Below are 26,834 nucleotides of genomic sequence, written 5' to 3'. Positions count from 1 at the left end.
TTGCTTGTTATTTAATCAATAACAACTAAGTAGCCTCTGGGTAGTTGGCCCCTTGTCTGTCCAAGTACACATGATATCATTCTGGTTTTTAATAGATGGTGGTGTAAGCCATAAAGGGAGATTTTATTTTGCTGTTAGCGTGTTTAATACTGCCACTTTTATTACAAGAATTATTCTTAAATAAATTCTTGTTGTATTCATAAGAAGTGCTTGAATTTTGCAGAGTTTTCAGTTGCTTTCTATGATAAAGCCTTATTACACAAAATGTGAAGAAAAAAATACTTTGTTGAGTTGAGAATTTGACGCTTTTCAGTTTCGCTCGCTATCTGCTTGTCCTTGTTCTGTGAGACTAACTCAACCACAGTCTTTAATCCATTTCCTTTGGACCTGTCAGTATTTTTCATACTTCCTTCTATTTTTGTTTTTTTCTAAGGGAATCTTTTCACTTCATGTTTTCCCTTAAGCTTTTCAATTATACTTATTCATCTTACCTGAACCCTTTCTGCTGCCTGATTTTTCCTCACTATAGCTGTGGATTACCATGCTCCTGATAGTCATATTGTAATGACTCAGAAAAAGTACCATTTTTTCCCCTTGCACAACAGTCACATCTGTATCATTGCTTTTTAAAGACAAAGTCTAGTTGAAAAGGTATTAAATACAGATTTTCTAATGTGGTGTGTTGCTTGCTGTTAGTTGGGGAATGTAGTGATGTAGCACAACCGTTTTGCATATATTCACTGAGTGAAAACAAAGTGATGTCTGTTCTTCTTATGGTACATATGACCTGCATTTTCTGGATGAAAAAACACAATCTTTTCATCTGGAGGCTAAGTTAATTTACCAAGCAGTGTCTTTAAGGAATCTTGTTTTTCATTAGAAACAATTACTCAGTCTCACACCTGCATAATGACAGAGTATTTGTAAAGCAAAGAGTAGGAGGAGGAAAAAGCATCAGCAGAGGTAGAGCATGTATCAGGCCGTACGTATGAAAACAATTGAAGTTATTGTGTCCTTGTGAATCTGGCCATCAAAATTTTGCTTCCGCTAAGGAGGTGAATAGAGGGAAGATGATGGATGCATGTTTCTGCTGTTGTAAGTTGCTATATAGATGTCGGTTACTAGTTTCTGAGCTCCCAAGATGAACTTGCAGTTGTTAATTCCAAAAGATTTTTCTCAGGTTTTTTTTTTTTCTAATACTCTTCGTTGGCACCAGTCAAGCTTCTTCCACAGAGCAGACACACCTTGTGGTAGGATAACTGTCTATCACCACTGCTAATTATTAGATATTCTGTCTTGAGGACCAGTGAGTATTCATTGATGCCTCTACTAAGATCCATGGAGGTGGGCTTTTAGACTGCAGTCCAGAACGTTGGCTGAGAACTGATGATGCTTTCAAGAAAGCCTCAATGCAAAGTTTTTCTTATTGCATTCAAGTAGTGAGAATGCTGTGTGACAGATAACAGCTCTCAAGAATGTCATGCTGTCAAGAAAATGGGGAAGAAAAAAATATGTTCTATTTTAACGTGCTGTTGTCATCAAGTTAGCACTAGTGCAGAGGACTGGATGCAGTTCACTGCTGTGCTACTTTACTGGCACAGTAATTGTGCTAGAATGTCCAGGGCCTTGTTGTATTGTTCACAGTTCAGTCAAAGCTTAGAAGATACAAGATTATGCCCTTCAGATGAAAAACTGTTGCTATTCATGTTTAAAAAACATAGACAATTTTAGGTAGGTTGTATTGGAGGCTTGTCTTTCTGTTGCATGTCTGTGTGTTGTGCTTGGCTTTTTTTGAATCAAAAACTATTATGAAAGTAAGTGGGGATTAATCTTTCCTTTCAATAGAAGCTCCCAATGCCTCCAACTTAAAAATTGTAAGGATGGACAGAACAGCAGGGTGCGTAACAGGAGGGGAAGAGATTTACCTTCTCTGTGACAAGGTTCAGAAAGGTAAGGATCCCAATTATTGTAAGACACACTAGGGTATTCATCTTGAGTACACACAAAGCCTGCTGTGCTGCCGTAGTATTCTCCTGCTCTGAGAGTGTGGCAGGATTTGTAAACACTCAGCCTTTCTGGAAGTCAGGCCAGCAGTCCAGAAAATTAATAAATCAAAATAGTCTGTTGCAAAGCAAAATCAGCTTGTGTTGCCTCTACAGAGGCCATATGATCATCTTTGTTCTACTCCAATTTCTGCCCTTGCTCGTGTTCTGGGATTTTTGTGGGTGGTGGGTCCTGAGTGATGTTTGACTTGATTAAATAAGACCTGCTCTGAGTTATTCTAAAGTTGCTGATTTATTGTTAAGTTCCTGATTATAAAGAATAAGTATGAGCATTCTCTATTAACCACTGCTGGGAATTGAATGTGTTCAACACTGCTGCTTGTAACTTCAATTTCGTGTATATACTAATGGTAGAGATTGCTTGGTCTGAGCAGGTAGTTTTCACAGACTCATTTTGGTAATCTCTGCTCATGGTTATGATTATATCAGGATTGGGCAGTGTAGATTTGGATGCTTTGGTTTCGGATAGGAAGATAATGGTTAATGGGGTTGGTTGTAGTATTTGGGCTGAATTAAAAAGAAAAAAAAAATACAGAAGTGAGCAAGCCTTTGCATTTCTCAGCTGTAGGTAATACCTGAGTCCCTAGTGGAGACTCATGGTGGAGCAGGTGCCCCGTCCTCACCTATTTGGAATCAGTCCCTGCACATGTTGTTAAAATCACATTGATGTTTTCTGTTAAAACTGTCCTTTTTGACCTCTGTTTCTTCCAAGTGTTATTCTTCAACTGAGGAAAGAGAGAGGACTTTGGAGGCCTTAAGGGGCTCTAAAAAAACTGTTTTCTTGCAGTAGATATATACCCTCTGCTATCAGAAGCACTGAGATTAAACAACTCTTATGCACTAAAAAAAAAACAAATAAATGTCTGACTCAGTGGAAGCCCTGAGTGGGGTTTCCCCTCAGCCAGATCGGGGTTTCCCCTGACTTCATTGCTCTCAGAAACCTCCTGCCTAAAGGAACTTGAGGTTGCAGGACAGCAGGACTGGAAGTGGTGGTTCAGTCTTGAGACTAGCAGGTGGTGGATCAGAGGAAGCAGTCTGTCTGCTCCAAAATTCTGTCCTGCATCAGTTACCATAAGACAGAATAGGCGTTTTCTTGTTTTTATTCACCAGGAGTGTTGGAAAGGAGTATGCTACTGTGATATTTCCCCGTTTCTGCAAGAAATATAAATAAATAAACACAAAGACAACAAAAGAAAATTTGTTTATAGAGGAGCAGAAACCAAATCTCCTGGTTCTGGCTCATGCTGTGTTTGGAGGGTGCAGAATCACTGCTGACATGCAGCTTGCTCACGCCCAGGCCGTCTCTCTGAGCTGCAGCTCCAAATGGCACTCTGCCAGCAGCAAGCGGAACTTGAACTATGGTACTTCAGGTTTTGCTGCAGTTTTTTTTGAACTGAAACTGTTGGAGAGGAGAGAGTGGTTTCTTCGTTTCACGCTTCAAGTTCTCCCCTCCCTACGTTTCTATTCCAAATAAAGCACCCCTGGAATGTTTTATAACCCTAAAATAGGAAGAGTTAGCAAACCTAGTTCTCTTTTTATGTCTTAGTAAATAGAGAGCAACTTCAGTGGAGGCATTATAACTAGGCTGATCTAAAATTGGTGTAAAAATGGTTTATTTATGATGTTTTCATAAAATGGATAAAGATCATGTATTATTCATGCGCTATTAGCATCCTGCCAAAATGTAACAGTGTTGATTTTTATCTGAGCTGAACTTAGCCAAAGGTTAAACAAATGCACAAACATCCCAAAGGTTAGACAAATGCACAGACATCCCAAAGTGTTTCTTTCACTCTTTACAGATGATATTCAAATACGTTTCTATGAAGAGGATGAGAATGGAGGTATGTGGGAAGGCTTTGGAGACTTTTCTCCTACAGATGTACATAGACAGGTAGGTAACAGCATTTGTCATTCGTTAATGATTTTATCGTCTCTGTAACCTAGGATTATAATTAGTAAATTAGGTGAAAGCATCTATATCCCATGCTAACTTAAATAGGTACTTTACGTAACTTGATAGGTTGGGAATACAGTGTGAGGAAATTGGGAGATAGACCCATTGCTTTAACATGCGCCAGTGTAAACTGAATTAGGATATAATAAAAAGCTCTCAAAGCTCCCATGAACACACTGAGAAAGCTGCAAAATAGATGTTGAATGATGAAGGGGCAAACAATGCAGTACTGACATACATGGTGTGGTGATACTTGCAGGGCAGTTCTGTCTTTCTCAAAATGCTTTAGGACTCAAAAGTACAACTGAAAACTAAAATGGAACTTTATTGTTGTAGCAGCCCTTTGCTAAGAATTTTGCCTCCCAAGCTGTGAACCAACTTATACAGAGTAACACAAATGTAAAAGCAAAGTTGTCAAAACCTATACTCCATGACAGATGTGCTTTATTTTCTTTCCTTTACAGTTTGCTATTGTGTTCAAAACACCCAAGTATAGAGATGTCAATATCACAAAGCCAGCATCTGTATTTGTACAACTGCGTAGGAAATCTGACCTAGAAACAAGTGAACCAAAGCCTTTTCTCTACTATCCAGAAATCAAAGGTAATTCTCTAAACCTGTTTTATATATTGGAAACAAACTGCAGGGTCCCTAGGAATGCCTTTAGTAAGATAGGACTTCTGTTGGCTGAAGGATTTTTTTGTAGTTGTTATTTCTGGAAAATAGGATATTTCTTCCTTGTTTTGTGGAGAACTAATATGAAAAGTGGTAGCTTTGTAATGGATCTGTAGTTTTTTTTTGTCGGACTGGTAAGCAGTAAATCCATGAGTATTTTCCTAGTAAGGCTTACTCCCTGCAGGTTTCCTGTATGCAAGGAGGCCTGTTCATACAGTAGATGGCACTCTTCCTATGAATTTCTGCAAAATAATATCTGAGGACATTTTACTGTCAGTACTTTCAGATGAAACATTAAACCAGAGACCGGTTGGTATCTGGTGGAAAAAGTATATATTTTGTAGTTCTCTGCTTTTACCATCTTGCCTCACGATTTCACTGATGTTGCATTTTCCAGTTGCCTGTAGTAGTTAAGTGAGCCCGAGACACTTCTTTTGAGAGGAAGGAAAGTGCTATTTCAGTCTCTCATGTTAAAATGTTAGTTGGCTAGCAGAAGTAGAGTAGTTGGCATCAGACTGGCTTCCTAAGTTGTTAGTGAAAAGAAGTTTAACTAGCAGATCTAAAGTCTACATGGAAGTATTTGGCGTAAATATCAATAACATTTGTGATATGGAAATGCCTTAATGCCCAAGTCAGAATTGGTGTTTCATTGTACTAAGACAACAATTTTTCTGCATAACAGTTTACCTGCCTGCAAGTTTCACTGTTAAGTCTTAATCTTGCACATTTTCAGTGCCTAACTTAGAGCCACGTTGAAATCAATACCCTGTCAAAACTGTCTAAATATGTGTATGTCAGCGGTAATGGGCTAAGGACAGCTGAGGAGAGAGGAGTGGTAGTTGGTGTCCAGGCGAATCTACTTTATGCCTGTTTTAATAAAAAGCAGAAAGCATACATTCGTGCCAGAGTTGCTAGAGGACTTTGTTTTGGTAATGATTTCAGGAATCTCTTGTACCAGTTTTATGGGAAGTGATATGTACAACAGCAAAGCAAAGTTGCCAGAGTTGAAACAAACATCTTTTATGTGCCTCTTAATGGAGAGAATATAAATTAATTTGATACTATTATGTCACCATGATATTATATTTCACCATGAGAGTAGTGAGGCACTGGAATAGGTTACCAAGGGAGGTTTGTCACTGCCCCATCCCTGGAGGTTTTTAAGGCCAGGTTGGATGGGGCCTTGGGTAACCTGACATAGTGGGGTGTCCCTGCCCATGGCCAGGAGGTTGGAACTAGATGATCTTTAAGATCCCTTCCAACCCTAACTGTTCTATGATTCTATGTGCATTTCCAGATCCCCAACACAACCTAATCATGAAAATACCATTTAGGGGCTGGTGTTTTTCACGTATTGTGAACATTTACACGAAGTTAGACAGATATATGTGAATTTTTTTTGTTTCTCTGACTAGATTGTTCTCTAGAGTTATCTCTCCTTACCAGTGTGAGTATGCCTGGTGAATGCATGGATATGTACTTGCAGGTCATGTATGCCTGGAGATAATGCTTTTGTACTTTTCAGTGTGCTGTTTCAGTCTCATTTGATGTACTGACTGATGTGCCTGTGCATGAAATTTTTTTTGTCATATGGCTGTTGGAAAACTACTAGATTGTTTAATGAAGGAGGGATATTTTGTTCTTTCCTCAGCAGTTCTACTGGATTTTAACTCGTGTTATGCTTGTATTCCTATTTCTGTAGCTATTTCATGACATTTGCACTTTCCCCAGTCACTGGGATACTTATTTTAAGTCTTTGTGGTTTGCTTTCCGGAAGGGCTAAGTATTATTTTGCACTTACGCTATGAAACATTTAGGCTTTTTTTTTTCCTGCTGCTGCTCAGCATGTTTTGACAGTATCATATCCTGCCTGAAAGTAAGCTGTCTTTATTCTGGTTGCTGTTGTGATAATTTAAGTAAATCATTTCAAGCAAATATTGTTTTCACCATTTCTTGCTGTCATTACCTTTAGACTAAAGTTCAAAGGGCACTGCAGGTACTCTGCACTGTTGGAGATCAAAGTGCCTTGTGACTGTTGACCCTATGATAAAGGTCTGTTTCAGAAGTAGATTTGCTTAATAGAGGAGTCCATGCTTATAATCCCCAAAGACAAATTTTCTTAAACAAGTTTGTGGTTTGAAGCACTTGTGCTGCTTTATGATTTGCCTTAGAGATAAAAGAATTGTGGGACCACTGATTTTCAGGGCAATGTGTACATGAGACACTTGAAGAAAACTTTGAGCCCCCTAAGGCGTCTCTACATGTTTCCCTCCCAGTCTGAGCCCAAGCCACCTGACATAACTGAAGAGACCATGTGGGCTCGAGCAATGCTGTTGGTCTGCCTGGGGATTTAGAATCATAGAATATTTTGGGTTGGAAGGGACCTTAAAGATCATCTAGTTCCAACCCCCCTGCCATGGGCAGGGACAGACTTGGCACTAGCTTGTTTCTCCCTGGAATTCTCATTGCTCCATTACATACAAAGTTAGTTGTTCTGTTATTTGGAGCTAGAAGAAAGTATAATCCTCTATAGCACTCTGCATTTTCTTTTATAAACTAGTAAAATTCAGTAATGGTTTCTGTACGCACATCTTGTTCTGTGCGTAGCTACCAGTAAGAGTGACTCCTTATCACATCTATTCTTTCTAACCCAGATAAAGAAGAAGTGCAAAGGAAACGGCAGAAGCTCATGCCGAACTTCTCTGATGGCTATGGTGGAGGCAGTGGCGCAGGAGGTGGTGGCATGTACGGAGGGGGAGGTGGCGGCGCTGGCTCTGGTGAGGCAGGAGTTTTGTGTTAAGAGGGGAGGGAGTCCTACTTTGAGAGCAGTACAAAAGTTTATTCTGTTTTTTAAAATGTGATGAGGATTTTGTGTCCTTCTAGGTAGATAAGACCCAACTCTCCTGTCTTTGTAACAGTGTTACTCATTTCAGTCAAGCATCTCCTTGTTTTCTTAATATTTCTTAAGCTCCTTTGCCCTCCTACTTGGATATAATGCTCATAGTGACTTTTTCTCTTCCTTGAAGATTTAAGTCACAGAAAACACCTTTCTTGTTGAGGGAGTCTTAAGTCAGGAATCCATCATACCTTAGCTTTGTTGCTTCTTAGGGCCTCAACAGCACTGAAATTCATGAGACTGCTCAGCTAAGTACCAACCTGGACGCTTAAAATTAAACAAGTTCTTAATTATTTCTGGGACCAGGAGTGGGATTTGGCAAATTAACCCCATTAGTGCAAAGAACCATTAAAGGCCTTGAGGTACCATTTAGTAAGTTTTCTACTGTGCTCTGTCTCTTGAAGGCAGGGTATAGCTGAGGTCCAGGATCATAACAGCATTGCTCTGATTCTTGCAGCAGAGCGTTAATAACCTGTACATCAGTAAATGTCATCTGAACCACAATACCTTTGCAACCCATTTTTTAGAGCAAGGGCAAAGCAATAGTTTTGAAACTATTGTAATTGCAAAGATTTGAAAGCGTAGAGGTAGTATGTGAAGTCTCAGCTGAGTTTTAGATTAAGCGTACTAGCGCTAATACATTTGTGTGGCCTTTCGGGTCTTGGGAAAGAGAATGTCACTAGCCAAGTATCTAGAATTTCTTTGGATTTTTTGAAGGGCTGAGGGAGAGTTCACCTTCACTCTGAAAATTTAATTTGATCACATAGAAAAAAGCAGAAGTTACATAGAAGACAAGATTTCAGTTCTTTAGGCCCAATGTTCATCCAGATGGTGTTTTCATTACTTTAGGGTGTAATTCTATTAATTCTTAATCCCTTCCTTTCTTTAGGGTTCAGTTATCCTTCATATGGATACTCTGCATTTGGAGGCATGCATTTCCACCCTGGCACAACAAAGTCCAATGCTGGAATGAAACATGGTAATAGTGAAAATGTTGTTCTTGCAACAGGTGAATTGAGTTTGACCATCTTTAATTCTCTTCTACAATATGAGCTGAAGTGTCATGCAGGTCTGGCTAAGCATGCTGGGGAGGGATATATTTTTTCTCTTGAAATCAATCTTTTCTAGAATCTCTGGAAGCAGAGAGGCTTGTGTAAATTATACTGCCCTGCTTCTCTTTAACTCTCTCCGAGTCTACTTTAAAGGCTCTCCCTGTGTTCCTTTTTACTGCTATCTCTTGAGACGCAGTCACCAAAACCCTCCATGGGTTTCTATATTCAGCATATGTTTTGAGCAACAGTCATTTTGCTTGCTTGAACGTGCTGATTACAGGTGAACCAAGGACTAGACTAGAGAAAAGGTATCTTATTGCCACAGTCTAGTACTACACCATAGCCCACAGAAATAATATACAAGACAATGGAAAAGTTTAAGTTAATAATAAGGGCTTTCTCGACTTCATAAAATAGCTAAGTCATTTTAAATTTACATGTTGGATACTCTGTAGTTATTTAAAAAGTCTCAGGGGTGAATTTGCCATCAGAAAAACAGAAGTAAGCCTGAATAGTTCTACTAGATTTACTGGGAATACTTCAGACTTGCATTCTTGTACCGTTAAAAGAGAGATGTATCTGTTGGTATATATAAAAGTTTATCTTTAAAACGGAGGCTGTCAGAAACATAACATCACTTTAGAGCAAGTTATATTGCTGTGTCTCTCCATGTGTGTTGGCATATGGAGTATTATGATTTATGAGTGTTTAATGATAACACCTATTTCAAAGTAAATTTTTACATTGGGTTCTTTAGGGTTTGGTTATGGCTAGTTTAGCTTTATCACTTGCGTGAAAAAGCAACAGTATTGGACACTAATGATACTAATTTTTCTTTAAAGGACTATCAAATAGCACAGCTAAACAGGATGGAGAGAGCTGTGATAAACAAAGTGACCAGCAGGACATGAAACATGATGTGAAAGTGGAAATTGTGGAGAAGAATGAGTGCAGGACCTCTGATGATAATGAGGAGAAGGAGGATGCTTCTTCCTGTAAAACTAAAGTAAATGAAGCAGATTGCAGGTGGCAGGGTAAGTGAACAAGTATGTATATTTTGGATAGATCAGTCTGCAGTGTGGGCAAAGCTGGTGTAAAAGGCCTGGAAGCTCCGTAAACATCTGCTTGCTATTTTCAAAATGGAATAATGCCTCCTGGAGGAAACGGAAGGAATTCCATACCACCAAATCTAAGGTCCTGCCCCATACATAGTTCTGTAGATAACCTTCCACTTTCGTACTGCCATGGAGCAACTGACCTTCTGCTTGTCATGAAGGGAGAAGAGAAAGCATAGCTTGCTGAGCACATTTAACGCTGCTTTATAATAAACCCATATGAGAAACACTGAAAGCAGTGCAGGTACATGGAATGCATACAATTCAGCAGTTGACTTGGCTTTTGATATTTGATAGGCTTTAGTGGATGAGTAAATGGTTGTTGGCCTGATTGTTGCAGTAATTCTTCCCTGCAATTCTGTTGTTGAATTGCATGTAAAGTAGTGTTAAAGGTTTGAATTTAAAAGGTAAATATATCTGCTCCCATGTGACAAATCCGCAGTAAAACAACACTGTTGGGTAGCAAAGTGTTATACATCAAACTGGTGAACAAAAGAGGAGGAGGGCAAGCATAGTCAGTGGAAATCTTTTAGTGGCAGAGTTGTAAAATACATGAAGACTACAAATCACCCTTTCCCAGACAGTAAGAATTCCTTTTGCTGGTTTGTTTTTGTTTTTTGTTGTTTTTTTTTTTTTAGAGAGCTGATGGCCCCTTTTTTAAAGGTTTTGAGTAATTGTGCTTCTCATAAAATAAAAAAACCCCAACAATTGGAGTAGAAAGATATTACAGTGAACAGGAAGGAATTTATTGTTCTTGGCTTTTACCAAGTGCAATGTGATGTAGACCACTGTTGTTCTTCCCTCCTTGGTAAGTGAGAGGGCACATTACCTCGTATATGAGGCCTGTATGACACTTGCTCTTAACAGCACTAGAAACTGGCTTGGAAAACCAAAGTCACATAGTGGAAATGTGAAAAGCCTCCAAGATACAGCTTCCTGTGACCTGAGAAACACATGGTATTCCTGAAAAATAAGCTGAAGAACTTGCTTTTTGCAATTCTGGTTGTGATAAATCCTGTGACTTATACATAGAAAAAAATCTTTGGCTGATAAGTGAAGAAAAAATAATATACATTTGGAAGTAACCAAGAAGGGGCCTGAATTGTTGACTGCCTTTCCGAGTAATGAGCATTGTAGGCAGGAAGTTGACAGTTTCTTTTCTTTATCTATTATAATGGAATAAAAAGAGGCAATTTCAAACTCCAGATTATATGAAGAGTATAGAAGCAGAAGAATAGGCTCCATGAAATGGCTACTGCAAGGTAGAACTCTTGGGTATTAAACTAAAAGATGCGATCTTGTAGTATTTTGAAGGAGCGAAGAGGCTCCAGTTTTTTGGACTGTCTGTAATGAGAAAAGACTGAACTGCTTAACACACTTTACCCAGGGTGTCTATTCTGAATTTAACATCCATTTAATGTTATTATTAGTGTTAAGAGGTAAATAGCAAATATAAATATATCAGCCTAGGCATAGAGTGTAAGAACCACAGTGGTGTATTGACTAAAACAGTAAGCTTCATGGATAGCTTGAGTAAGACTTTGGCTTACAGAAATGATACATTCACGTTCATAGAGGATATGCTTCTAACCCAGTCTAAATGCCTGTGTTTGTGAAGCTGGAAATCACAGGTATTCTCTCCACATATGTGCTTTAAATGGCAAAGCCTGTTTTACTTGTTTGCTGTTAGTAATTTCTAACCTTGCAAGGTTTTATAGAAACATTAAACTGTTCAAAATACAGACTGGTTTCAGGTGATACTGCTTGCCAGAGTGACAACTGTGGTTTGCAAGTTCATCTGTTTCATTTTTGCTAGTTTCTTGCTCATAGAGAACCACAAAGTGAACTGACATAATAACTATTTCTTGTATCAACACACCAGCTAGAGTGACTTTTTCTTCCAAAAATTAGTTTCCTTCCTCTCTTCTCTCCTTGTTGGTCCCCACCATGACAAATTCTGCTTTTTGAAATCTCAGTGGTTGTATTTTTTATAAATCTCAAAACAGGATGCTACAAATACTAGTTATTGTTAACATTGGAATGTTTTAAACAGGTGAACACAGTCTCTTGTGCTGCTGCTGTAATGCAGAAGGGACTGTATGGTTCAAGTCAGAGAGGGGGTACAAAGTCCTGCATTCCATAGCTTTTCTATGGATTTCTGTGCAATAATCAACAGGTCACTTAAGCTTCTTGTGCCTCAGTTTCCACGAATCTAGACTTCTTAGAACTGCACAGGAGTCCTTAGATGTCACTTGTATCTAAGCAAATCTAAATACCTGGTCCATGTGTCTCATTACACACAAGTGCAGTTAATTTGGTGCACTGAAACTAAAGGTAGTTTCTAGTTTGACTGTTCTCAGGATTCCTGCTGCCTGAATGCTCAGCATGCAGCTAGTTTGTCTTCCAAGGGACTCGTTCTCTGTCTTTACCTCCTAGGAGCAATTAGCAGTCTCCCTCAGTGAATCAGTAAGTAATGCTTAGTGATCTGCACTTTGTATTTCTTTGGCAGCACAAATGCCTGTCAAAATAAGGTGGTGTTGCAAGGACATCTGAACTAATGAAGACAAAACTGTGTTGCAGATGATCTGTTCCTGGAGAAGGCCATGCAGCTTGCCAAGCGTCACTGCAATGCTCTCTTTGATTATGCTGTAACTGGAGATGTGAAGATGCTGTTGGCTGTTCAGCGCCATCTCACTGCTGTCCAGGATGACAATGGAGACAAGTAAGTTGCCCTGTATTTACTGGGTTGAAAGTCATGGTTTTGGTGGTAGAACAGTGTAGTCAATTTGTGCTGTTTGCTGTGGGTGCCAGCCATGGACTGCAGGCGCTGCTCTTTTCAACTAAATATCATTCTCCTTTGTGCTGTTTGGGAGAGGTACAGCTGTGATTTAGACATTTTTGTTGCATTTGCAGAAAGGTCACTCACACCACAAAGTTCATTGATCCAGTACCTGTCAGAAAATAATCTAAGCGTTGAGGATGTGTTGAGTTTGTTGCAAGTTTCTTTGCCTTGTTTTTTATTTAAAGTCTTACTGACCACGAAAGCTGTGTTATCATCGTGATACAGAGTTGGTGGGGGAGAGTGCCCTGCTTTTTATTCCATACAAGCCCTTAAGTCTTCATAGGAAGCTTAAACTGCAGATGCACTGGAAGAAATAATAGCTGGAGGGTCCATGCTGCTTTTTTCCCACTGACACCAAGTTCTTCCCAGAGGACAGTGTTTTGCTCTTGCTTACATCTGAACTGTGCTGTTGTCTTCCAAGAGATTTCACCGATGCGTGTGGCACACTTGCTTGCTAGTATTTGCTTGTCAATCCCTCAGTGACGTGAGCTGGAGTAGAAATCCGTTTCATTCCTCTACAGTTAAGCAGATTCTGTGGGACTCAGAGTGAAATACGGTGAGGAACTAATGACGAGTAGTTACTTAAAAGCAAATTCAGTGGAAGTGGCTCTGAACACATGCAAAAATAGTCTCTTGAATAAGCAAGTGGTATTATCACATCCTCACTTTTTTAGCTTTGAGCAGGCTTTGGGCAGACCCTGTGCAGTCACTTGTGTTTCTTGAAATTGCGGTCGTTGGTACAGTAGAAGCCATAGAAGCCTTAAGCTAGGTGGAAAATTACAAGTGACTGCAAAGTGCTGCCCCACAGTTGATGACTCTGTTGAGAACCTAGTACTTCACTTGTAGTAAGGTAAAAGGTCTCAGATTACTGATAAACAGCATACACTAAGGACTGAAAAATCAGAGACGGCTACTTTGCTTGCTTTGCTTTCCAACTGCAACCTAATGTCTGCTTTGAGGAAATCAGGAATATAAATGAGGAAGGAGCTAGCAACAAAAGCAGTGAGCACTTTGGACAATAGAGCTTCTGTGTTTGGGGGGAAAAATAAGGTGGGGGATGGGTTGCTAGTGGAGTATTGAGCAAGCAGGACCTGCATTTAAATATCAAAAGGTGCCCCCCAGATTTAGACTTGCAGAGCATTTCAACAAAGCCAGAATACTTTTCAGAATGGTGGTAGATAGTTGTTTTCTTCCTGGATCTAGAAGTACCTGCAAGTATTTGAGGCTCAAGCTCATGTTGCCTTTCTCCTGAAATGGATTTTAGTCCCTGAGCATGCAATACATCTAAATTACTCTGGAGTTTGTTAACAAATTGAAGTTTTGGTGACTGTCTTCCAGCTCTCTCTCAAGGAGCCGTTTAAATAAAAAAGGAAACAAAAAAAAGAACAACTCTTAAATGAATTTCTCTAATTTTCAGTTTAATGGTTAAAAATTATATGGAAAAATTATTCGATTTTTGCTTAAGCCTTTAAAGAAATTTTGCTGTCAACAATTATGCTCATCTTCTATCAAAGTAGCATGTAGGGACTGAAGATACCTTTCACAGGACTCTGTATTGTGTTCTATGGCTTTGAGACAAAATACATTTGTTGTGGGTTGACCCTGGCTGGATGCCAGGTGCCCACCAAAGCTGTTCTGTCACTCCCCTCCTCAGCCTGGCAGGGGAGAGAAAATGTAATGAAAGGCTCATGGGTCAAGATAAGGACAGGGAGAGATCAGTCACGTATTACCATAATGGGAAAAACAGACTCAACTTGGGGAAATTAGTTTATTAACAGTCAAATCAGAGTAGGATAATGAGAAATAAAACCAAATATTAAAAAGACCTTTCCCCACATCCCTCCCTTCTTCCCAGACTTAACTTCACTCCCAATTTCTCTGCCTCCTCTCCCCAGTCAGCACAGCTGGATGGGGAGTGGAGGTTGCAGTTAATCCATCACACCTTGTCTCTGTTGCTCCTTCCTCCTCAGGGGGAGGACGACTTCTCACACTCTTTCCCTGCTCCAGTGTGGGGTCCTTCCCACAGGAGACAGTTCCCCGTGAACTTCTCCAATGTGAGCCCTTCCCACGGACTGCTGTTCTTCACAACCTGCTCCAACATGGGCCCCTTCCACAAGGTGCAGCCCTTCAGGAACAGACTGCTCCAGAGTGTCATCCACAGGTCCTGCCAGGAGCCTGCTCCAGCACAGGCTACTCACGGGGTCACAGCCTGCTTTGGGCTCATCCACCTACTCTGGCACAGGGTTCTCAGCAGGCTGCAGGTGGATATCTGCTCCACTGTGGATCTCCATGAGCTGCACAGGGACAGCCTGCCTCACCACGGTCTTCACCACGGGCTGCAGGGGAATCTCTGCACTTGCACCTGAGGCACCTCCTTCCCTTCCTTCTTCACTGACCTTGATGTCTGCAGAGTTGTTTCTCTCACATAGTCTCAATCTGCAACCAAAATTGCACAGGTATTTCTGCCCTCTGTTCTTAAATACACTATCCCAGAGGTGCTGTGTATCCCAGAGTTGTTGTATACCACCCTTGCTGACTCCCTGAGCCTCAGCCAGCAACGGGTCCATGGGGGAGCCAGCTGGCATTGGCTCTGTCAGACGTGCTTCTAGCACCTTCTTGCAGAAGCCACCCCTGCAGCTGCCCTGCTTATAAAACCTTGCCGTGCAAACCCACTGCAGCATTAATCTGTCATTAGTGTATATTTACAGTGGTCACAGTAACACCAGTTGTTACTGCGTTTATACCAGTGCCACTGCTCTCCAGAAGCTTTGATGGTATGACAGCACTCTGCCTCCAGAGCAGTGCTGAAATGCATTTTTTGATGTTGAACTGTTTAAGAAATGGAATTGACTGCACCTTTGTGGCCTAGTCAGCATGTCTTTACAGCATCACATGGAGCGGATGGGTAAAATTAAAGTACTTGCTACGGGGAAGAGAACTAAAGGCAGTGTAAGAGCAAATTTGCTTCTGAAATGAGATTTGGAAATAAAATGTGAGCGTGACAGAGCTAATAAGAAGTATCTACCAGAGAGCAGAGGAAAGGTGCTTTTACAGTAGCGGTGGGACTCTGAACAGCACAGGAGAGCAGAAGTGCCATGGTACTGCCTATGGCAGTGTCCAGAACCAATAAAACAGGACTTTCAAGGATGAGATTTTTAGAAATCATTTTTTTCTCATTTAACATATCTTCTGGTTTTGAATGCTCTCAGTCCCAGTTTCAAAATGACTCTACTCCCCATATGCAAGGAACTTCTGTTTTACTTTCATAATGAAAGTGTAGATGTGAGTACATTCAAGTATTTCTGGAGCAGCATAACAAACATACTGCATGTCTTATGTTGATATTGTATGTCAGCAGCAATATCCTAAAAAAGATAAGTCTCAAAGTGGTCAGCGTCTGTTAAGGGAAAACTTGACAAGGTGTGTTTCAAAACAAAGAGTGTGGCTTTGAAATTAAGTCTCAAGAGAACGAGACAAATTGATCTCTGTTGGAGAGGAGTGATGGGATTCACAACCTGCTTTTTTCCTGGTGGTGTTTTGCAAGTACAACTGATCTGGCTAGTGGTGGAGGACCGGACTCTGGAGAAGAGCATGGGAAAGGTCATTGCATTAACCTAGTAAAGAGGTGATGAAGTGTCTTGCTATGCAGTGGCTACTCGTGTCCCAAAAGAGTTTTTTTCCTTTGGCATGATGTCTCTGGCCGCTTCTGTGAATCCTGTGGCTGTTAGTCACTGGGCCTGATTCCTTAGTCATTATTCCGTTTGAAAACGAAGAAAAGAAAAACCCGCAGATCTGGGGAAACCCCCAAGGGAAAATCTGCTTTGGTGGCAAAGAGGCCTGTGGAAATTCTGAAGGGGAAGGTTTTGAGAGTGAGAGGTGTTCTTGTGCTATATAATTCAAAACATGAAAAAACCAAAACAGCAAAGAATCTGGGGATTTCAAACAAATTCTGAAACAATTATTCTGTGATACAAAGTTTGTATTTATTAGACTGTTAGCTAAGCTATGCTCAGGGCTAGCAAAAGCCATCCTGAGTCTGTTTTTTAATTGAAGGGTTAAACACGGTTATCTTATGATTAGCTGCTTTTTTTTAATGTTGGGATTCATTTTAGGTGCTGATATTTAGTGCTGAAATCATGACCTCTAACAGTCAAGTGTTCATATCAGTTAGAATTCAATCAATCAGATCTACAGCAAAACCTGAATTTTGTAAAAAAAAATCTGAAAATAGTGTGAATTTGCTAATCTCTTTCTTGTTTGTTTCAGTGTCCTTCATTTAGCAATTATCCATCTTCATACTGAGCTGGTGAAAAACCTCTTGGAAGTGATGCCTGATCTGAATTATAACGACATCATTAACATGAGAAATGACCTTTATCAGGTGGGCAGTTGTGGCAGTATAAGTATTGTCGGTTTTTCAGCCAGCAAACAAAGAATCTGCACAACTTACCATCTCTCTTATTTTCCTTCTCTTCCTTGGAACGAACCCAGATCAGACTGTAACGTGAACAAGTTTAGAAACACACCTGTGGAAGCTGTAACAAACCATGCCCTCCCTATAGCCCACATGGTATTTGTGCCCATCACATGAGCACCAAAATTTCTTTTACATCTCTGTATTCACATTATTGCAAAAAAACCAAACCCCAAAACTGCCAAAAAAAATCCTATGTCTTTTACCTAGTAGAAAAACAACTCTTAACTGCCAGGCATAATTCTCTTTCTTTAATTTCATCTGTGGCAGAGTCTGAAGTTTTCGTATTGTAACTCAGGCTTTTAAAAGAGCTGTGGAAATCTGCCTGGAAAAGAATCTCTCTTCAGCTTTGCCCACCATTTGGTTGTTCCAAAGGTAACCAACAGGACATTACACAGCAGCACTCCAACATTTGTGTTGTTGCTTTTGCTGTGAACAGTAAAAGTAGGATTTTATTCTACACAGGTAGTCTCAGAGGATTTATTTTTACTTTTTGTTCTCTTTCAAATTTCATTTTTATGCTCCTTTAAAGGAAGTTTAAAATTTGGAGACTGATAAAAGCAAGCAGAAGATTCTGAGTTGAATTCTGCGCCCTCTGTTTAACAGAAACAGGAAGCAAAGCTGTGCTCTGTACAAGAAATAAATATCTAACTACCATGACCTCAACAGCTATTACTACCTTCTACTTAAACCTTAAGCCAGTGGTAGGAGGGAATTTAAAATTTGGCTTGAATTTTCTTTTTGTACAGACATTCTGAAAGCTGAATCGTATGTGTACCTTATAGAGTCAGTAATTAATTGCAAATATGTTAACAAATCCATTGACAAACACAAGCTTATTGTACAGAGCTGGAAGTAAGTCTTTTTTTACAGTCCTCTGTTAATATAAGGGTAATATATGTAGATGGAAGCTTGTGCAATTTTTAGATCATTTTACAGTGGAAATAGGATTTTCCAAACCTTATGGGAATGCTTACTGTTTAAATACATATGTTTCTGAGTATGTTCTACGTGATGCTGTTCACTGGCAAGACTTTCAAGAGTGCAGCACACAATCACCCTTTGGAAATATTTGAAACTCTTGGTGCTGCAGGTGTCTTTGCACAAAAGTGGAGGATGTGCAGATAGACTCAGCTAGCTAGACACTTGCTGCTGAGATGCACTGTTGTTCTGCACTTTGACAAATACACAGAGCAGCTGGATTTTCTTTTCCTTGTAGTCATTTAGAGGAAAAAGGAAAAAGTGCCTGTGCTCCTTCTGTGGCATGAACTCGGCTATGAGGCAGCTGGGAGCAGGGTTAGAATGCTTGAAGGGCACAAGGATTATCTCATTTCCCAAATCCCTTGCACTGCAACCCTCAACTAGCCAGGTCAGTGCCCTGGCTTATAGAGTAGCTAACATCTTTGTTCCTCCCAAAGTCTGACTGCTGACACCAGCAAGGCAGCTTTTATTTCCAGTAAGCAGAAGCCACATTTTTAGTATGCAGTAAAAAGAAATGTACACATATGCAAGCTTTTAATTTCTGTTAGTTTTGAAGTGGAGTAACATCTCCTCATGCTAGGAGCTTTTGTGGGTTTCCGAGATTTCCACAGAAGTGATGTAGCTGTTGCTTATCTTCTCATGGCTTGCTTCTGTCACTTCTAGACGCCCTTGCACCTGGCAGTAATCACAAAGCAGGCAGAGGTGGTAGAAGACTTGCTGAAGGCTGGAGCAGATGTCAGCCTTCTGGATCGCCATGGTAATTCTGTCTTACATTTAGCTGCTACTGAAGGAGACAACAAGATTTTGAGTCTACTTCTCAAGCATAAGAAGGTATCTCCAATGATTGACCTCTCCAACGGTGAAGGTATGGAAAGATAATGGCTGTATTTTACACCTACCTACCAGACAAACACACCACAATTCCTGCTGAAACAGGGGTTTCTATAAGGTAGATATAGACCTTAGAAATAGTATCTTTCCCCTTTTGGCATACGCCATCCTTGAATTTTATATTCCTGCAGTCACAGAAGACAGAACACAGACATTTAGGCTTTGTGATTATATAAGAACAGAAAGATTGGTAATGGTCATATGGCACGGTATGGAATTGAATTTTTGTTACAGTACCTTATGCAACCATTTTTATTAAAAAGAGTCCCCCTAGAAGAAAATGTTCCCTCCTCTAGTGAATGAAATCCCCTCAAAAATTTCTGGACCACTGTTGGTTTTCATATCTGCTACTTTAAGACCATGCAGACTTAGAGCATGTAACATAACCACAGAGACATAATTTTCCCATTTTTCAGCAGCACCTGTCATTTGAATCTAGTACTCCTGCTCTCGTGGATTGTAAAATGTCTGACCTAAAAATGTCATTATGGGATTCAAAAACCTGTATTCAGTTCCTCAGACAGAGGGCGTTTGTTGGTTGGCTTCTTTGGGATTGCTGTTTGGTTTTTAAATACAAGGCTTTATTATTCTTTTCTTGAGCTGGTGCAGGTAATCTTGGGGTGATAGGGGAGCCTGACCTTATAGGAGTGTGATAATAAAATAATACCAATTATTCCCCAGACTGTTGGTAGAAGAGCTGTTCAGCAGCAGACGGGGCCAGTGCAGGGCACCTCCTTTGTTTAGTACCAAGATGCAGATATTCTCTTAAAGGCTACTCTCCTTTGAGGCAGGGAGATGCTCTAGGTGAGCTCTTTAGTTCTTGCCTTCTTTTCCACCTTGTAATTTGCTGATTTATTTTTTTTCATGCATGGCTTTGACTCACTGTCTGTAACACAACTAGTTCCTATTTATACACAAAGAACATTTTAATTAATACAATCTTCTAGAGCATAAGCAGAAAAAATGCCTAACTTCTGCTCAGGTAACTACAGTAACTCTTAATCATTTTACAGCTCTCATAGAGGCAGCCACTTCAAAATATATTACACTGACATTTCTGTATTTTTTAAATATTTATGCACGTGATGGAATGGATTTCTTTTATGTAGGTCTCAGTGCAATTCACATAGTGGTGATGGCAAATAGCATGTCCTGCCTCAAACAGCTGATCGCTGCTGGAGCTAATGTCAATGCTCAGGAACAAAAATCTGGACGAACTGCATTGCATTTAGCTGTTGAACATGAGAACATCCCTTTGGCAGGCTGCCTTTTGCTTGAGGTAAGGGCAGAATTTCTTTCTCCTATGTCTTTTCAGTTGCATATTTAAAAAGTCTTGAAAAACCTCAAGTGCTTCAGAAGAACAGAAGTAAGGGTTTTTTTCCTGTTTATTGATTTGATTACCTAAATTGGTATAACGGCAAAATTATTGCTAATGATATTCATTATTACTTACTCAGCTCTGCTGGAGAACCTTTTGCCTAAGTTGAGGAATTTACAGTTTATGACCCTGACCTGACTGCACATGCCCTGTTTTAATTTGCACCAAGCCCTGGTAGCCAGTGAAACCAGCCATGAACAAGTTAATGGCTTCATCTTTGTGAAGTGAAATGTGTACACAGGTGTGCGTAGGTAGCTGCGTATATCTAAATATTTGTCTTATCCTAATGTGCGTAATTCTGCACACCCACAGCTGGTCGAGATAGCTTCCCTCTATATCTGTGAGTGAATGTGCCACCAGCCTACCTGCTATCCTGAAGAGCAGCAGGCAGGTGCAGATTTCTTTGCACACTATTTCAGACTCCAAACGCTGTGGGTAATCAGATGGCAGAACTATTAGCACTCGATGCAAAGGGGCTTTTATCTGCCTGACCCACGTGGGTTTATATGCTGTGCCTCCTGCTGTAACACTGGAGCACACAAACACCATCTGTTCCTGCATGTGGGCAGTTACTTTCTTATTCCTTCTTCTCAGACAACGATGAGACTTTTTATGCACTCATGCATGGAATGGTGCTTATTTGCACCAGCAGTGTTTATGCACGAGTCTCTGCAGCTGAATTGTATAGACAAGTAGCACTTTTCTTTTTGTCATTCAATTAAAACTTAGGGTGATGCAGATGTGGACAGCACTACATACGATGGGACGACTCCTCTTCACTTAGCAGCTGGAAGGGGCTCAACAAAATTGGCAGCAGTTCTCAAAGCAGCAGGTATGAAAGTAGATGTTCGCTGGAGTTTTCTTTCGCAGTGACCCTTCAGGGTAGAAGGCTGCAAGCAGAAACCAATATGTCAGTGAACTTGTTTAATGAGCAGAAGAAATCAGATGTTAAAAGCACAGAGGTTTGTCTTCCCCTAGGAAAGTCCTCCTTGCAGGTGCTCTACTGATCTTTAGCACCATCTAATGGCTAAAAAAGCAAATTATGTTGGATCAGGTTAAAAAATCTCCAGCACTCTTGAAAGGTTTTTGAGTATTTCTTTTGTAGTTTTTTATAGCTGAAGAAGAGACCTCATTACATAGTTGGGATAAATGTTGGGCTGCTTTAAAAGCAAGACAAAAATAGATCACTGAAACATGAGCTTGTTAGTGTCTCCTATCACTGAGGAAGAGTTAGTTTTGAATATTTATTGGAACATCCTTTAAATCGTATTTAGACCTGATTTTCCTCATTTGAAACAGAAATCCAAGTCTCCCATTGCTCTGACTGTGTTCTTGATCTTTTAACAATACCCACACCTTCTCTGACACTATATGAAGAAGCACCACACCATTGCTCCATCACCTCCACACCATGCTCTGTGTGAGCCAAGAATGGGACTGGCAGTCAGTTTATGTAATCATAGCTCACGCCTTGGGCCTTAGCACTCCTCTTGTCATTTTTTTCCCTCTTTATAATAGAAAGTAGCATTATGCAGCGATGTGACAGCATTTAACTTTAGTAGATAAAAAGTTATTTGCTGACTTAATATAAAACATAATTTAGCTTGAGTAGCTAAGTTCATGGGTTTGCCATTCAGAACACAATATGTATGTTAAATATTGTTGAAAAACAACTTGAAGCCTTAGGAATTTTTTTTGCACATTTGTTTTCTAGGTGCAAATCCTCACATTGAGAACTTCGAGCCATTGTTTGATCTAGACGATGTGAGAGATGATGATGATGACGATGAAGGGATTGTGCCTGGAACAACACCACTGGATATGGCAGCCAACTCTGAGGTACATGGTCTGTTTTATTTCCAATAATAAACGATAGTTCAGCAGTCTAAGCCAACTTCTCATCATTGAAATAAGTTTGGATGCGGTAAAACAAGTTACTAATTTGCCATCAATAATTAAACTAATTCAGCCACACACACACCCCTCCCCCCATGGAATAGTATTGGAAGAAAGCTCTATTTAACAGACCACTTCAGCTGAACAGGAATGACCAGGCACTTCTTGAAATAGTCTTAAAAATGCAAAAGTATTTAGCTGGTTGGGCAGCTTGTGTCTGAAGGCCCATATTCAGTGAGACACTCCAGGGGTTTCTTTGCTGTACGTTCTTCTGAATTGCAGACTGTGTGTGTAGGGAATACACTCTTTTGTGTCCCACTCAAACAGTGATTAGGCTGCACAGACCACAGCTGAGTATATGCAGATGGTTTGGTGTGAGCATAAGGTACAAGCAGTCAGCATATCTCATCACATTGGGCTAGGGGGTGGTACTAGCTTTAGGTAAAAAACTAACCCAGGCTTTGTTTTAAATTACTAGTTGCAGGCAGGCAATAACTTGTCATGTAGCCATTCCTACTGCTGCTCATTTACTGAGAAGACTTACTCTCTATCTTGAAATCAGTTGCTGGGCGACATAGCTAGAGGGTCAGGGAGACAGACTAACTTCTCTAGATTTCTCCCTCAAAGCCTGCACAGGTATCCTATGGTATCTTTAGCCCCTGATCCTGGGACAGGAAGAACTGCCCATTTACAGAGGGAATGAGGGCTTTGTACAATACTAATGAGACTTGCCAAGATAATGGATGCTCATCAGGTTTCTATTAATGTATTCTCTTAGGTGTACGACATATTAAATGGCAAACCCTATGAGGCAGCTGTGGTTTCTGAGGACTTACTGATACCAGGTAACACTTATAAAGAGACAATATCTTTCTAGTAATTGAGCACTGAAAATGCACTTGCAGAAAACAGTGTCCTGCAATAGCTTGTAACTGAAATGGGGAGGGAGAAGAGGTACCCTTCAACTCAGTCCTCCTTAGAATGAGCAGGATTCTGTTAACAGATGGGTCACAAGAACACAAACAAGCACATTTTCAATATTAGAGCAATAGATTAGTAAAGACTGGGATTGATAGACACAAATACCTTTTAATTTGGCTTTGTTTCTGCTTAGAAATGAACTGGTGCATGGACTGTATAAACAATAAACTAACATATTTCTCTCCTCCCCAGGACGCTTGAGAGATCTGAACAAAAGCTCAAAGATGCAGCTTTACAAACTATTGGAAGGACCCGATCCAAACAAAAACTGGTTCACTTTAGCACAAAAACTGGGTCTTGGCATACTTAACAATGCCTTCAGGTTGAGCCCTTCCCCGTCAAAAACTCTGCTGGATAACTATGAGGTAATGTGACTGTAATCAGTTATAATACTGAACACACAGACATGTAGCAAACCTTGTCCTGAATAGTGAGACAGCGCAGCCCTTTGGTTTCAGCTAGCCTGGGTGATAGTGAGCGTTTGTTGTCTTCTCTCAGGTTTCTGGTGGTACAGTTCAAGAGTTGATGGCTGCTTTGAGAGAGATGGATCACACAGAAGCCATCGAAGTCATTCAGAAAGCGCTATCCCTCTCACAAAGCTCATCTCACCAGGAGGACAATACAGCAAAAGCGCTTCCATCATCATCACCACCCACCTTTACAAATGGAAAGACAGGTAAAATTGACAGCCTAGCATCAAGAGCTTTAACTAAAATATTTTTTTCAATTCTTGCCCCCAGCCCTGCCTTGTAGCACTGGTAGATTGCATGGTTTCTTACACACACCACCCAAGATTCTTGTTTCAGAAATATTTTAACGCAGCAGGACTTTGTTGTAGATATTTGCTAGGCCTAGATGAGAGGGGGAAAATGGGCCATTTGAATGAGTTGCCCTGCAATGCAGTATTGATTATACTGGCTCCCTTTCCTAAAACCTGATATCTGCCATTTCCTGGTGGCGATTCCGTAGATATACTGGGGATATGTTTCAAAAGAATGATCTCCTAGGCCTATGTAAGTGCCATTACCTTTTTACTTTGCCTCCACCACTAATACCTGGGTAAAGAAGAATGGTTTTGTATTCTTAAAAGTTTCAGTAAGACTTTGGTATTAAATTTCACCTTCCACATAGTGTGGCGCTCTGAAATCAGAGATGGTTTAGGTAATAGGGAGGTCCAGCAGTCATACTCTCAGAGCAGGGCCGATATAGCATTACACAAGGCTGCCGGGGTCACGTCCAATTGAGTTTTAAGCATCTTCACCCATGGAAGTCATACGGTGTTTTGGGGCTCAACTAAACAGAAGTTGTGAGAAGGCAGTAACTAAGTCATCAGGGATGTTCAGTCACTGCCTGGACACAAAAAGTAGCAAAAAAACCTTTTTTATTTTTCCTGAGGGCCTGTTCAAATATCAAGTAGTGCTGGTAGTGGAAACCTAAACCCTATCCAAAAATACTATACAGATTTCTCTAAAGAAGAAAGAAAAACCTCAGTAATTCTATTCTGGTCTAACAGTGCCAGTTTACTCTCTGTAAAAATCATTTGTTCAGTCATGGAATCAGCCTTCATGCCTGTCCCAAAATGTGTTTTGATAAATCTTGATGGGCAAGGGGGGTTTCTTCTGCTTTGCAACATGAAGGGACTGCATCTTGTCATATATTTTAAGAGGGCTGTTTAGAAAAATACTACTGAACTGTAATACGCTGACCACTGTTCCAGTCACACTGTGCTTACATACCTTCAACCTGGATACAGGCCTCTTGCAGTCAGGCGCTCTGTGCATCTTGCACAGAAAAGAGCAGCTGCCAACTTGTTGTATTTCAGGCTTTTTTGTCTGAAAAAAAAAAATCTGTAAGCGAAATAACATAAGAAAGTTTTAGGAGCCTTACCCTGGAGCCGCATACTTGCACAGTCTAGGAATCCAAGAGCCAGAGAAGCTTTTGCCCTGCTACTATTACACTTGAGCATAGTCCCGACTAGAGTGGTGACAGCATTAGTGTCAGCAGAGCTCCAGGCTTCCCAACCCATCCAAGCTCCAGCTGCAGTCAATCTCTGCTAGCAGTGCATCAGATCATGTGCTTTAGTCAACCAAAAAACTTTCAGCACAGCTTTTCCTGTTATGATATCTAAAGTTGGATATCAATCTGTCAATTTGCATTCCTTCGGCTTTTCTGGAAGCAACGTTACTGAATGATAACCTAAATGATAACATATTTACTTTTTCTCTCTCCTTCAGGCGAGCTTTACAATAGCAAATTTCAAGACAATGAAAGTATCTGTGACAGTGGTGTGGAGACCTCCTTCCGCAAACTGAGCTTTACATATTCAGACTCTCTGAGCAGCAAGTCATCAGTAACACTTAGCAGAATGACCCTAGGCTATGGACATGAAAGTTCAGTGCAAAGCAATTACATAGCCAACTAGTAATATTCAGTTTTCAATATACGGTTACAGGAACAAATGTGACATTTAAAATTACATCGGTGTCACCCTGGCCAGAGGGAAGTGAATTCACAATAAAAATCATGCTGGAGGAACCACACACAAACCTGAACAAACAGCAATTTCAGCGTGCAACTCCTAGCCCGTGCTTCCCTCCTCGAGTACATTTCATTTTATTAATTTACAAACTCTCTGCAATAACCAGAGCTTTACTGCCTCATTAATACACAGGACTGGACACTGCGAATGACTGACTGAGCTTCTCTGGTTTGCAAGGATTTTCTTTTATAGGTGAAAGTCACTCCTTGTTAATGCGTAATACCAACTCATTTAATAAGAAGAGGTAAGGCACACAGAGCAATCAAAGGATACTGTTGCTAGCTGCTCTCCATAATTTTTGCAGCACAGTTGCATGAAAAAAAGCTCATAAAATAGCTCACAAGGAAAAATAATTACTTTAATCATAATGGCCACTCAGAGAAAAGAGAATCCTAAAAAAAAGAATCTTGTATATTTCAAATAACGTATTTAAACTTAACTTTGGTGCCTCTTAATCAAAAAATTTTTCAACTTTGGCATTTTCCTATTTGTAAATAGTTTTTTTATATCTGTTCCTTTAAAAAGTGGGCTTTTTAAATGCTTATTTTTATTTTACTTTTATAATAAAAATCCAAAATGAAATCTCCTGTGTACACTTACTGCAACTTTTGCTTAACTTTCAAGGAGAGCTCTTGAAGATCTGTCATTTCGGTTGTAGGCATTGATACAAGATTATTTATTTTAGTGCTTGCAAATCGGTATGAAGGGTTGCAACCCACCTGTCCTAAGGCTAAAAGGAGACCCAGGAGCATCAGCTAGTGTTGGGCAGCTGTGCTTTGTCTGCACTTTGGAACTAAAGCCTCTGACTCAGGGTATCGTTTAGTTCTCATAATTACGGTAGCAGAGAATCATTTACACTGAAACCAACCATTTAGCATCTCAGCAAAACTCTGATGAGAGAGTTCTTCGGGCTGTCTAGAAACTCTAATGACTGTGTTCCTGAGCAGTATTTGTTCTTGTTTTATGTTAACTCTGAGATGGTGAATCTAACTGTGAACAGATGTCGGCCCTACTAAGAATACGGAACAGGCGTCATCTCATTCCGGAAACACAATGAGCAGCATTGTACCATTGTCACACTTCTCGCTGTTTTT

The 26,834-nt window shown here is 40.2% G+C and overlaps 1 protein-coding gene and 1 long non-coding RNA gene across 5 annotated transcripts in view; one reads left to right on the top strand and one right to left on the bottom strand.

The window, feature by feature from the left end:
• The window catches only part of NFKB1 (nuclear factor kappa B subunit 1), a 63,242-nt gene extending 36,978 nt beyond the window's left edge, over positions 1–26,264 (top strand). For 2 of the 4 annotated variants that reach the window (XM_069855566.1, XM_069855564.1), the window contains exons 9-24: positions 1,846–1,950; positions 3,866–3,957; positions 4,485–4,623; positions 7,350–7,472; positions 8,481–8,570; positions 9,486–9,677; positions 12,339–12,480; positions 16,867–16,981; positions 18,719–18,920; positions 20,056–20,225; positions 21,054–21,156; positions 22,039–22,163; positions 22,999–23,065; positions 23,394–23,566; positions 23,700–23,877; positions 25,436–26,264. In XM_069855566.1, coding sequence (XP_069711667.1) covers positions 1,846–1,950; positions 3,866–3,957; positions 4,485–4,623; positions 7,350–7,472; positions 8,481–8,570; positions 9,486–9,677; positions 12,339–12,480; positions 16,867–16,981; positions 18,719–18,920; positions 20,056–20,225; positions 21,054–21,156; positions 22,039–22,163; positions 22,999–23,065; positions 23,394–23,566; positions 23,700–23,877; positions 25,436–25,623 — 2,204 coding nt within the window. In that variant the 3' untranslated portion in view covers positions 25,624–26,264. Of the gene's footprint in view, positions 1–1,845; positions 1,951–3,865; positions 3,958–4,484; positions 4,624–7,349; positions 7,473–8,480; positions 8,601–9,485; positions 9,678–12,338; positions 12,481–16,866; positions 16,982–18,718; positions 18,921–20,055; positions 20,226–21,053; positions 21,157–22,038; positions 22,164–22,998; positions 23,066–23,393; positions 23,567–23,699; positions 23,878–25,435 lie in introns of all 4 variants that reach the window. The other 2 variants (XM_069855565.1, XM_069855563.1) reach the window with 1 other exon arrangement.
• Positions 18,573–23,733, bottom strand: LOC138719970 (uncharacterized). Its single transcript, XR_011337347.1, has 2 exons — positions 23,619–23,733; positions 18,573–21,214 (listed from the first exon to the last, which is right to left on the bottom strand). It is a non-coding gene; the product is annotated as an uncharacterized lncRNA (long non-coding RNA).
• Positions 26,265–26,834: the final 570 nt, after the last annotated feature.

This window comes from Phaenicophaeus curvirostris, chromosome 4 (assembly GCF_032191515.1).
Source record: "Phaenicophaeus curvirostris isolate KB17595 chromosome 4, BPBGC_Pcur_1.0, whole genome shotgun sequence".
Classification (NCBI taxonomy): Eukaryota; Metazoa; Chordata; class Aves; order Cuculiformes; family Cuculidae; genus Phaenicophaeus; species Phaenicophaeus curvirostris.
This window is presented reverse-complemented; position numbering and strand designations above follow the sequence as displayed.